The sequence below is a fragment of the Chrysemys picta genome, chromosome 5 (assembly GCF_011386835.1).
Source record: "Chrysemys picta bellii isolate R12L10 chromosome 5, ASM1138683v2, whole genome shotgun sequence".
NCBI lineage: Eukaryota > Metazoa > Chordata > Testudines > Emydidae > Chrysemys > Chrysemys picta.
The window spans coordinates 86,158,938-86,172,554 of NC_088795.1; the positions used below are offsets into that span (position 1 = coordinate 86,158,938).

Here is a 13,617-nt window from a genome sequence, read left to right on the forward strand (position 1 = left end):
GTCCCCTACATTAAGAATGACACTAACCAATCAATATAAGAAGGAACAGGAGGCACCTTTCTACAAGAGGATGGCAACAGGACACTGCATCTGCACCATCTTTTTTGAAGTTTCAGTTCTTCAAAAGCACTCCTGTGCGATCTTCTATTCTGGAGTGAATTAGTCTCTCCCACAATTAAAGCAGAAAACCTTGCCTGAAAACTTGGCTGGGCAGGATCCTCGACCTAGGTACCTTTACATCTTCAAAGTCACATTTAAAACTCTGTTGCTGAATCACCCAACCTTGAAACAGAAGCCCTGAATAATGTTTCTGAAACCTCTGGGCCCTTAACAAAGATTTTAACACCTGTGTCTCAAAGAAAACTAGAAGCCAGAATTTTATTTCCCGGACAATGAGGAAGACAAGACTGCCACATGGACAGAAACCAAGCCCCTCAGAAACATTTAAACAGCTAGTCACAGAGGGTGTGAGAAGTACAAGCTGGCAAACTTGTCTTAGAGAGAAAAGTAGTCAGTGAGTACAACTAAAGTTCCCATCTGTTGTACAAAAAGAACTAAATACCAAGTGCGTAGATCAGAACAAAAAACATTCCCTGTAAAGTATGCCAATTTAAAAAACAGTTATATTAAAGGAAAAAAGAACTGAAAATAAAATTTCACCTTTTATTACAAACACAAAATGACAAACAGAGGGGATAAATCTTGTTTTTAATTTACTTTATGCATTTGACAGAAGTGTGTATACAGTAAATTTCATTGTTTGCCCCTATATATTCAGTTTCTACTGTTTGTTTTGGCCTTTCAGTAAGAGAAGACAAATATTTAAAAGATAGGAAAATGATTTTTAACACCACAAATATTGGCCAGGAATTCAGGGCAAAGCATAGCACTGAAACTATTTAACTCTGTGTCCATTTAAGTCTTAGCCATTCTAAAGCAGAAAGGTTAACTTTACAGATCTCAGTTAGTGTAAACCTTCCCAAACATTTCAGGAACTTAGCCACAAAAAATGCTATCAGCAGAGGGAGCAACTTATCACTAAGGTTCAATGAATCATTTTAACATAAGAAAGTAATTAAATTTCATTATTTTCAAGACAACGGGGGAAGTTACTGGAAAAAAAATCACATTAAAATGCACTTTTTGCCTGTAACATTGGGTATTTCCACAGTTACAGAGGTAAAGTTCTATGGTCAGATTCTTCACTAAATCAGTTTGGTGGACTTTCAAATACTATAAAGCAAAAGATTATTACCACAGAAAAAACACTCCTAGTTCTGTATTTAAATCACTACATTAAAAAGGAAACGTTCTATTAAAATGTGTTATTACTGAAAGCTACACAAATGACAATACTTCCAGGAGAAAGACACAATGGGTGAAGGAATCTCTTTTATTGAACCAACTCCTGTTGGTGGAAGGGACATGCTTTCGAGCTTCAGAAGGTCTGGAGAAGGTAACCAGAGTGTCTAAGCTAAATACAAGGTGGGACAGATTGTTAAGTACAAGAAGTTCACACATGTTGCAGGAAGAGCTCTATGAAGCTTGAAAGCTAGTCCATTTCACCAACAGAAGTTGGTCCAATAAAAAGTATTACCTTCCTCACCTTTCTCTGTCGCGTCCTGGGACCAACACAGCTACAATACTGCAAACAATACTTCCATGTACTAAGATCAGTGATAATTCTGAGTCATTAGTTGCAGTACTATAAACTACATTAAACAAATGCGTTCTGCATACATTTACTTACAGGAGGAGTTGTTCAGATGCTGGTCACGAAGTGTGTGAAGTTCTCCTAACAACTTGTCCATTTTTTGTTTTTTACCTTGCAACATTCTCATCTTGCTAAAAAGTTGAGCTTTCTCATCAGATAAGTGCTGTGACACAGAAGAATTTCTACTTTGTGAAATCTCTCTAGTAAGTGAAAGACTTTCTGCTTGCCTTCGATTATCTGGCACAGGTTGAGTCTAAAAATAAATAAAGTTCATTTTAGTAGCAGTACTGTGAAAATGCCATAGTAATTTGCTAGTTACCTTTCCCAATTCCAGAAAAAAAGTAAAAAAAATACCTCATTTAACTTGAGCTCAAGGCTAGTGCTGAGACTCCATAACAGAAAACCAAGGTTCTCAAACTAAACAATAGTTAGCTCTTATATAATTCCAACTGCACAGTAACTAGCACAGATTGTGATGTGAAACTGTTGCTCTTGGCTTCCAAGAACCATGTATAAACTGACACTAAGCTTGTATCAATCAACGAATAACCACTTCTATCGAAAGTAAAACAATATAGAAAGCATCAATTGGAATAAAAACAAAAAAAACTTTACAATCAAATCCAGTTAATGTTTACATATAATAAAAAATGTCAAATTTGACATAGGGTTTTTTAAACTGAATATTGTATTTTAAACATGTAGCCCTACATACAATTCTTGTTATGAGTTGTGCAAGTAACCTACAGGGCATATTACTGAAAATGTAATTAGAACAAAGCATACTCAGCAAGTCAGACAAGTACAGGCAAAATTTACACAGGCATTTAAGAGGTAGCAATACAAAAAGCTTAACTTTTGTGCATCACAGCAACAAGATCTAAGAAACAAGCTCTTTTAACTGCATTTTATTGCCACAAAGACTTAAGAAAATGTTATTAAAACAGCAATCACTCTCATTGTGTGAGAAAGTATACTGAAAACTAAGTCAGAATAGCTTTGCAATAAACCTATTTATTCAAGTATTTTTAAGACCCTTATAGGGAAAATAAACTAAAATACACACAGCAACACGATATTAAAAAAAAAAAAAAAAAAAAAGTTACCTGAGATTCGTGAAGCTGATTGTGAAAACGCTGGATTAGGTCATTTAATTCTTCATTTAGTTCAGATGTAAGACTTACTCCTGAAATGCTACCTGTGGTCTCTGTTACAACTACAGAAAACAGTAAGTCCAAAACATTAAACTAAAAAGGTTAATTTGAGAAAATGGTTTTTAAGATTTCAAAATAAGTACATACCATAGCTACTAACATACAACACTGGTTAGACAAATTTACCTTATTTGTCAACTGCACTAACCAAATCCTGTGCGCACATTATAGAAATTTAAACTAACCTGAAACGTCTGAAGTAATCCTTACAAAACAGATTTTTGTTTGTTTTGTTTTTTTCGGACGACACCTTCCCAACCCCAGAAAGAATTCATCATTTGATGTGGACAGCACTATGTCAGCAGGAGAGACTCTCCTGCCAACATAGATAAGGGTGCTTGTTGGGGATGGTTCAGTTATGCCGGCAGGAGAGCTCTCTCCTGCCAGCAAAGAGCAGCTACACAGGAGACCTTACCGCAGCACAGCTGTGCCACTAAAAGGTCCGTAGTGTAGACATAACCTCAGTCAATGTACAGTTTCACTGTGAAAACCTACTATGCAAAAGCATACATTGTTCAGCAGATCTGTTCCTTTTGTGGTTTTGGTTTGTTTTTTGTTGTTCCCACAAAAATCAGTTAAGTTCAGTTTTTGTTGTGTTTTTTGTTTTATTTAAAAACTGTATGGCCCTGTAGAACCAACACTGCTAAGAAGAATGAGCTGGACAGTGTACTTCTCATTTATTTATCAACTGAACTCTATGTTCCAGTCAGTTACAGTCAAAGACAATGGATTATATGGGTGTAAAGGCAGCATATAATTTGGCCTCCAGAACCTTTACTGACCATGGTATGCTAGAAGGAAATACCTCAGTCTGTCATTCAAATCTGATTTGCAAGGCTGGCAGTTAGGAAAAAAGACACATTTTTACTTGCAAAAACATATTTGATATGGAAATCAAGAGAAATGTAGAACTCTACAACACTATTTTAAAAACAATCACTTGTCAAAACAAACCAGGACCTTAAATATCCACCAATTTTAGCCATACCAGAGTGTGGGTGTCTGGCCTATTTTTAACTTCACATTAATAGTTTGTTTAATAAACCCTTAACTGGGTTTATTTTTAAAATGTTACATTTAATGTTACATCATTTTTTCCCCCTTTTCCCTGTCCCTGCTTCTTCTACCTTTTTCAACACAAGGGTTAGTGGGATGCTGCTTTGAGTATCACCAGGACAAATGTGACACAAATAAGAGTAGCACCAGGGAACAGAGAATAAGCCTCTCCTTAAGGATAACTTAAGTAAGTCTCTCCTCTGTCTACCACCTCCTCTTCCTATGAAGAAAGGTTATTTCTGTAGGAGAGAGAAGAGTATGGGACTTCAGATTTCTACTAGTACTGGGAAGTTTGCTTAGGGCAAGAGACACCATAAGGCAGAGCTGAAGGTGCCCAGAAGCTGATTCAGGAAGAAATGCCTTCCCCAGAACCACTGTATGCCCTATATTTGAGATTGGGCAACCGGAACTGCAACCAGTATTCAAGGTGTGGGCATAACATGGATTTATATAGTGGCATGATATTTTCTGTCTTCTTATCTCTATATACAAGAATTAGAAAAGGTACGGAGGACAACAAAAAATGATTGAGGATATGGAACAACTTTCCTATGAGGAGAGATTAAAAAGGCTGGGACTTTCCACTTGGAAAAGAGATGACTAAGGGAGGATATGATAGAAGTCCATATAATCATGAACGATGTAGATAAAGTGATTAAGGAAATGTTATTTACTCCTTCACAAAGCACAAGAAGTATGGGTCACCCAATGAAAATAATAGGCAGCAGGTTTAAAACAAAGAAAAGGAAGTACTACTTCACACAACACACAGTCAACCTGTGCAACTCTTTGCCAGGGGATGTTGTGAAGACCAAAGCTATAACAGGATTCAAAAAAGAATTAGGTAAGTTCACAGAGGATGGGTCCATCAATGGCTATTAGCCAGGATGGGTAAGGATGCAACACCATGCTCTGAGTGTCCCTGGGAATGGGTGACAGGAGATGGATCACTTGATGATTGCCTGTTCTGTTCATTCCCTCTGACCTGGCACTGGCCACTGTCGGAAGACAGGATACTGGGCTAGATGGACCATTGGTCTGACCCAGTATGGCCGTTCTTATGTTCTACTAGCTACCTGGAGCATCATTTAATCTCATAGCAAAATCATCCTGTATGGTCCTTCTATCCCACCTCAAAGCTGGCTTGTTAGGACAGAACACAGGAAGAGATCAATTACTACAGGCAGAGCCCTAGGCTACAATTTTGCTGGTCAGTTTGTTGGTGCTATTGTTACGTGTGATGTTACATGTCAGATAAGCAATGCACTCCATTTCTAAGGACGACAAGGCAAATGTTAGGCGAAGGGAAATTTGAAGTCAAACAATTTTAAAATGATTTTCTCCCAATTAGGAATTTGCTAAACAAGCTTTTAAAAAACAACATGTATGGTACACATTCTGAGGGGACGGGAAGCAGATCTGAGACCATCACCGTCTAACTTCCAAATAATTTATCATTCGAGGCTGTTTAACGCTGATCTCAAATCATTTCTGTTATCACTTTCCAAAAAAATGTATCTTTGGGCAGAGACCAAACGTGAGAAGTTTCAACCCCAAAGATTTTGACAATGTTAAGGAAGTGTTAAAGTACAGGTTTATAATGGAACAACACTTAACTTATCTTTATAGTGGTTGTGATGTGTTTAACAGTTGGAGGCAAGTCTACAATTCAGATTCTAAAGAATCTGAAATCTACTTTTATATTTGGTTAAGATATAGTAATCAAATTTAAACTATAACTGTTCTGTTCTTCCTTACTCAAGAAAGCTTTAAAAATACATTTCTGAGTTTTTAAAGTAAACTTTGGTGGCTCATCTCTAAGTACCAGGAAGGAACTTATGCTTTTAATTAGGGCTGTCCAGCAATTAAAAAAATTAAATTAAAAATTGTTAAAAAATAGAATACCATTTATTTATATTTTTGGATGTTTTCTACATTTTCAAATATACTGATTTCAATTACAACAGAATACAAAGTGTACAGTACTCACCTTATATTTATTTTTGATTACAAGTATTTGCAATATAAAAAAGAAAAGAAATAGTAATTTTCAATTCACCTTATACAAGTACACCTCTACCCTGATATAACGTGACCCAATCTAACACAAATTCGGATATAACACGGTAAAGCAGCGCTCCGGGGAGTGGGAGCGGCTGCGCACTCCGGTGGATCAAAGCAAGTTCAATATAACGCGGTTTCACCTATATCGCGGTTAGATTTTTTTGGTTCCCGAAGCTAGCGTTATATCGGGGTAGAGATGTACTGTAGTGCAATCTCTATCATAAAAGTTGAACTTACAAATGTAGAATTATGTTAAAAAACTGCATTAAAAATAAACATGTGACATTTTAGAGCCTGCAAGTCCACTCTGTCCTACTTCTTGTTCAGCCAATCGCTCAGACAAACAGGTTTGTTTACATTTGCAGGAAATAATGCTGCCCACTTCTAGTTTACGTCACGTGAAAGTGAGAACAGGAGTTTTCATGGCACTGTTGTAGCCAGCGTCACAAGATATCTACATGCCAGATGTGCTAAAAGATTCACACGTCCCTTCAGGCTTCAACCACCATTCCAGGAGACATGCGTCCAGGCTGATGACGGGTTCTGCTCAGTAACAATCCAACGCAGTGTGGACAACTGCATGTTTACTTTCATTATCTGAGTGAGATGCCACCAGCAAAAGGTTGATTTTCTTTTTTGGTGGTTTGAGTTCTGTAGTTTGTGCATCAGAGTTTTGTTCTTTTAAGACTTCTAAAACCATGCTCCACATCTCGGCCCTCTCAGATTTTGGAAGGCACTTCAGATTCTTAAACCTTGGGTCAAGTGATGTAGCTATCTTTAGAAATCTCACATTGGTACCTTCTTTGTGTTTTGTGAAATCTGCAGTGAAAGCGTTCTTAAAATGAACAACATGTGCTGGGTAATCATCTGAGATGGCTATAACATGAAATATACAGCAGAATGGGGGTAAAACAGAGTAGGGCACATACAATTCTGCCCCAAGGAATTCAGTCACAAATTTAATTAACCTATAATTTTTTTTTAAACGAGCGTCCTCAGCATGGAAGCATGTCCTCTGGAATGGCAGCCGAAGCATGAAGGGGCATATGTTTACCATAACTGGCATGTAAATACCTTGCAATGCCAGCTACAAAAGTGCCATGCGAACACCTGTTCTCACTTTCAGGTGACATTTTAAATAAGAAGAGGGCAGCATTATCTCCTGTAAATGTAAACAATCTTGTTTGTCTTAGCGATTAGCTGAACAAGTAGGAGGACTGAGTGGACTTGTAGGCTCTGAATTTTTACATGGTTTTGTTTGAGTGCAGTTATGTAACCAAAAAAAAAATAAAAAAATCTACATTTGTAAGTTGCACTTTTAGGACAAAGATTGCACTACAGTACTTGTATGAGGTGAATTGAAAAATACTATTTCTTTTTATCATTTTTACTTTGCAAATATTTGTAATAAAAAACAATACACCTGGATTTCAATTACAACACAGTATACAATTGATATGAAAATGTAGAAAAACCATCCAAAATATTGAATAAAATTCAATTGGTATTCTATTGTTTAACAGTGCGATTCAAACGGTGATTAACTGCAATTAATTTTTTTAATTGCAATTAATTTTGAGTTAATTGCCTGAGTTAACTGTGATTAATCGACAGCCCTAGTTTTAAGTTTGTAGCCTTGTTACCTAACAACATATAAAAAATATTTAAACTAAGTTCTTCCACCAAATGGAAGTCCTGCAGTAAAATTCCAAATATTACAAGTATTTTATATAAGATACAGAATGTACAAGCTTAAGAATATATCCAGAACATTTTTTTAAATTGTGTAGTACATTTATACTTTCAATATAAATTTTTTTAAATTCAGAGTTTCAGGTTTAATCAATACATCAATTTATCATTACATACTCTTGTCCTTCCACATACCAGAATCATCCATAACAGCAATTGCCTGCTCTGCTTTATGCTGCAGAGCAAGAAGAGCAGCTTGTCTTCCCTGAAGTGCTTTCAGCTGTTCCTGTTGTTGTAACATCCTTGTTAACAAGTCATGTTGCTTCTTCAAATTCTCTAGCTCCTCTTTAGCCTCCTGCTGGGGGTCTCTGGCCTGGAAGATAAGAAAAGATGCTATCAAATAAATTCCTCAGCTACGATAATACTGCATTAGTAATAGGATGACATCTTAATGTAAGCTGAACCTTAACAGCTCAATGAAACACCTCAAGACTAACAGTTTAGTTTAACGAGGTGAAGACTTAACTATCGTCTCCTCATACTTAAAGCTAGTTCTTCCAGACCAAGTTTGAGTCATTTTAGGGAAAAGTTTGTACTGCCAACCACCATGCTGCACAATGCCTTGTGGATAAGTACAATTATTTTGTCTCCAGGTCTGCCAACTTAGCACCCTCCACGAGCAGATTACAAAATTAAAAACTTGCACATTTCTTCCTTTAACTACACTAGGTTTATAAATTTATTAACACGAAAAGCATATAACCACAAAGCCATAAGAGTACTCCTCCCCTCAATCCCTGATAGGTATAAAATGCAATTCAAGATACTGAATTAAAAGAGCAAAATCAAAGACTTCTGTCTGGTGTTGAACTTGTTTTAAAAGAGTCTCTGCAGTAAACACTTTTTAAAAATATGGACCTGATCCTCTTCATTTCCTATACTGGCTTAACAGTCCAGTGTGGAGTGAAAACAGAAACTGAACGATCTGTTCACAAGTATCTGTTACGCAACTGCCAACCCAAAGAACCACCACTGGACCCTGCCTTAGTAAGATCCAAGGTCCAAAATGATTCACTAGCCTCAAAGCTTTATCTTTCACTATACAATTTTGCAACAAATTATTTGTTTCTCATTCCATAAAACCATATGTAGGCTACAATTCTGCATCAAGTTTGAACCTGCATCTTCACAGTAGGAAGATGAACTACAAAAATACCAGTATTATGAATTTTTAAATATTTGTCAAGTCTTAAAAAAAAAAAAAAAAAAAAAAAAAAACACTTTTGCCAAGCTGAAATTCCCACTCCCAAAGTAAAAAAATTCACCTGACATCTAGTGTCGAGTGCCTACTGCGAAAAATTCCTACATTGAAGAATATGTTTGCATATATTAAAGTACTTGGCCCTACCACAGAGGTACTTCCCACAGAGTTTGGAAGTTATTGGAAAAGGCAAGGTCAAGTACTTTAATGGACAGTAAATTAACTTTGTAGATGGGGTGCTGCTTCTTGCCCCCCTAGCAGAGTGTGTGGATCCCAGAATGGAGTGAGCAACTCTCTCTCTCAGCCTAGGCATCAGAAATGTCTGAAACTCCAAATATCAATGTTTTAAAGGGTAAACCATGTTTTAAAGGGTAAACCATGTTCAGCTCAATCCACTATTTTTAAACATCCAGAATTTAATTATTAATAAAAAGGTCTCCAAAAATTTAATAAGAACTTGCAAGTTTTTAAAATGACTTAAAACCACTAAAAACGTCAATGATAATCCTTGTGTAAATCCCCATTTTAGATGGAGAAATTGAGGCATGGAAAGATTACGTGATTTGTGCAAGATCACATATCAAATCAATGGCAGAGGGAAAAAAACAAATAAACAAACCAAGCTTCATTTCAAGCATATCAGAGGCATCTGTACTCATTAAAACAAAGACCAATTTTTTTTCCAAGTTGGGTGTCTAAAATTAGCACTCAAGCTTGACAAAATTTGCTATAAAGGGTATAGAAATATTCAAATAATGTATTTAAACAATTTGAGTTTAAACAAAAAAGATGGGGCACTAAAAATTCAATTACAAAAATACTTTTAAAAAAAATCACAGCAGGACAGGACACATCTCAAACACAGTTTTTAAGGCACTGACCCCCACTAATGTGTTTTTCCCTGCAGGTATATACTGGGTATTGCTACAGGAATGCACAGTTTATCCTTTGTAGAGATTTTATTACAGATCATAATTTTTCCTCTGGGCAACAGAAGTTTTTGATCTTCCACTTCACTTTTTCTACACAAGATGTTTGTTATTATGTTCTTTCAGGCAGATTAATAGCATGAAAATGAACAGATCTCTAAGTGTGAATTATCTAAAATTACACTACATTAAACCAATTTTAAAACACTTTCTCAGAAATAAGAGTGCATTTGCATCAAGTGATGAATCTGAAGTGGCAAGCTGTGGCTGCAAAAAGTGAGATTAACAGATGGACATACAGTTAGATTTATACCCCTCACTAATCAAAAAAGAACATATGTTGGGTTGGAGGAGGAAATTAGTAAAAAACTCATTTTTATAAAATCTCTGCTTCCGAAAACAAGTCAACATGAAGAAAAGACATTCAATGAAAATGTAGTCATACACAGGTAAGTAAGACAGATCTACTGTTATAGTGGTGACTAAAGCATTAAACACCAGAAGCTTCTGTATGGAAAGAATGAGAGAAAAAAGTAATTGTGCATTACAAATACTTAGATGTTTTAAAGCTGTTTAGCAACAAAGGAACTGAGGAAGAAAAAGAAAATCAGCAAGTACAGACCCTATTTTGGAGACTTGCCAAGGTAATATTCTGAAGAGTACCTGTGAGGGTAATCCAATCCTAATAGGCCAGATTTCCCTGCCATTCAGAGCAGTTCTGTCACCTTTCCCTTTTGGACTTCTTGTAACGTCAATGTCTGAAACCTGTCCTTGTGAAGCTGAATTCCCTAGTTTGTCCTCAATGCAGGGCCGAATTTTCAGACTAAAAGATTCTTCCTTTATTAAATAGTTTAGTATGTTAGATTTAGAACACACTCCTGTTTAACATGCATTTTTAAACTATAAAATTGCTTACCTAATTCATTTGTGTCTTACTTATTATATATGGCAAATTGTATTACTTCAATCAAATAAGTCTGTTCTTGTTTAATTCTACTGAATTTTCAATTTCCTTTGTTAAAATTATTTTCTTAAAGACAGGATTCCAAATATCACTGTACCATGTAATTATAGAGAACTACTTTTAATATTTCAAAGAACTATATAATAAAAGAAACCTAATTCCAAAATACTTAAAGCCACACACATAAAAATGAAAAAAAATATGCTTTCTGTATAGATAAACAGCCAGATACAAGCTTTGTTTACAATAATTTTATATGGATATATATTTCTGTCAGTATATATTTCTATCAGTACTGGTTTTTTTTTCACATTTTAAACAACATTAAAAAAAGTTAGATGTTGATGTTTAATCTCTACAATGTTATCTTTTTGAAAGACCTGATAAAAACAAGAAAATCTTGCAGGACTTTTATAATTAGAATTGAGAGACTGTCTGGTTTAATTCTGACTTTTAAATAAGTATCTCTATATTCTTTATTTAAACGCTACTTTTTAACTTCCTAGAACACACATTCCTAACCCATAGTCTGTGGAGCACTTTGCTGATGGTCCACATCATGCTGGCTGAAAACAAAGAGACAACACCATATACACAGATGCTTAAATTTTATTAAAAAGGAGATAAAAATATTAGGAAGTATTCAACGTTCTTTTCCATGTAAGCAACTGCTGAAATTGCTACAGGAGTTATGTGATCACAAATGGGAGAGGAGATGGTCTGTGCAATCATGAAATGTATATATATATGTAGAAATGCCAGAGTCCATAAGACACTCTAATAAGAGGTGGCCTACCCAACGAAAGAGGTTGGGAACCCCCATCCTAGAGCAATGCTTCTTATGATATCACTATAGATATACTTATGCTTCCTACAGCAACAACCCATGATAGTGAACCATTTACACACCTCCATTACCCTTCAATTTCCCCAGTACTGGAAGCACGCCACTTACCAAAAACAGCTTAGAAAACTAGTCCTTTCTACATTGATAAAAGGCAAGATACATATTTAACCCCTAGAATTATTTAAAAGATTCATAAGCTATCCAAGTAAAATTGCTACAACAGAAGCTTTTTAAAACAAACTTTTTAAAAATATACATCATTGAGAGTTTGGGGGGTTTAAGTCTCCTTGAACTGAATTTCAGATTAACAATACTATCAAGTATCAGTCAGGAAAAGAAAAAAACAAGTCTTCATTTCTAGCACCTTAATTACTAAAAGCAGCTTACCGTGGTATCTGAAGCCTCAGACTGCACATCTATGTTTAGCGATGTGCTCTCAGCTACAGAACCAGATCCCACAGCTGAATCTATAGTCCGAACATCCTCCTCCTCATTTTCTCTAGCCTGAAATATTTTAGTGGCATAAATCAAAAGCTATATAAATGGGGTAGTAAAAATGAATTATTATGGAAGGTACTGTATCTTGAAGTTAACTCCCCCAGCGGTACCATCAAAATATCAATAACTGACTCAGAGTTTTCTCACATTGCTTAAGAGATAAAAAATAGATATAATGTAAGTTCTGAAACTTACAAGCATCTTTTGCAAAAATTTCAGATAGGATTTTTCTTGTTCTTTAAGATGGTCTATGAGATGTGACAAGCGCTCAACATTAGCAGATCTTTCATTTTTCTCTACAAGATCATCCCGCATGGAGCTGGCCTTAGCAATATAGTCACGAATTTGAACTAGTCTGCTCACAATCTGCAGAGAAGACATTGAAATTACTCTGTAAGTTAATCAATAAATAGTTTTGATATTTGTGATCCACAAGACATGAGGGTGACAATTTAATTTATACCACACCTATGTAAATAAAATGAAAGGTGACATACTAGAGTTTACGGTCTCAATCCTACAATTGGCACTGACTTCAACAGGGATGCAGCATATGCATAAAGTTCCAAGATTGAGGATTAATGTTGCTTTTGTCAGATACCAGGTGCACTATTGAGCTCATATCTCTAAACATTATGTCACAATTTGTATGCTAGTCCCTGAAATTACAAAAACAATTAAAATGGTAATCAGGTCAATCTCTAGGTTTAAAAGTGGTGTATTAAATAAACTGCTTCTCTTTCAGTATGCAGAGTTACTAGCATTATGTGGTCATAAGCATTCCCACACATAGTACATTTTAAATCTCATTTCATGTGTTCTGAAGCAAGTTACTCTGTAAACAATTAAGAGTAGCAAAATATAAACCTTCATAATAATCATTCGGAATTAATTTTAAAAATTAATGAAACTTTCTAGGAAGCTTCATCAGGGTGTCTACAAAGCAACAATGAAATTAGACATTTTCTAAAAGTTCTGGTATTGTAGGAGGAAGAGATTGCAACAGGAATAGGCTGAGTCATGAACAATACCTGGCTACTATCCATAGCAGGTTCTCCTCTTCCATCTTCTTGAACAGACACCTGACAATTTTGCAAAAAGTCTTTACTTAGAGCAGATGCAAATAACTCTTTACATTGTGATGATCCACCAGTTTCTTTTTTTTGAGGACTTGTAGCAGCATCCTTGCTTTTGTTAGTGTTAATCTGCAGTGATAGGAAGTTGAATGGTTTTCGGGTTTCATTAAGCAGACGCTTGTTGTTAGCAGCTGTTGCTCTGCCTTGAGAATCACTTCCAATGCTCCTCTACATAAAAACAAACCAAAGGAAGTTATTACATATTACTTAAATATTCCTTCAAAAACATTGTTCTATTTTTA

At 35.6% G+C, this 13,617-nt stretch overlaps 1 protein-coding gene across 33 annotated transcripts in view; it reads right to left on the reverse strand.

Annotated features, from left to right (window-relative positions):
- Window positions 1-13,617, reverse strand: part of PCM1 (pericentriolar material 1) — an 82,747-nt gene that overhangs the window by 58,549 nt on the left and 10,581 nt on the right. For 14 of the 33 annotated variants that reach the window (XM_042841954.2, XM_042841947.2, XM_042841946.2 and 11 more), the window contains 7 exons: window positions 13,271-13,543; window positions 12,435-12,605; window positions 12,129-12,245; window positions 10,594-10,767; window positions 7,936-8,113; window positions 2,821-2,930; window positions 1,751-1,967 (listed from right to left, as the gene is read on the reverse strand). In XM_042841954.2, coding sequence (XP_042697888.1) covers window positions 1,751-1,967; window positions 2,821-2,930; window positions 7,936-8,113; window positions 10,594-10,767; window positions 12,129-12,245; window positions 12,435-12,605; window positions 13,271-13,543 — 1,240 coding nt within the window. The remainder of the gene's footprint in view (window positions 1-1,750; window positions 1,968-2,820; window positions 2,931-7,935; window positions 8,114-10,593; window positions 10,768-12,128; window positions 12,246-12,434; window positions 12,606-13,270; window positions 13,544-13,617) is intronic. The other 19 variants (XM_065597978.1, XM_065597986.1, XM_024105374.3 and 16 more) reach the window with 4 other exon arrangements.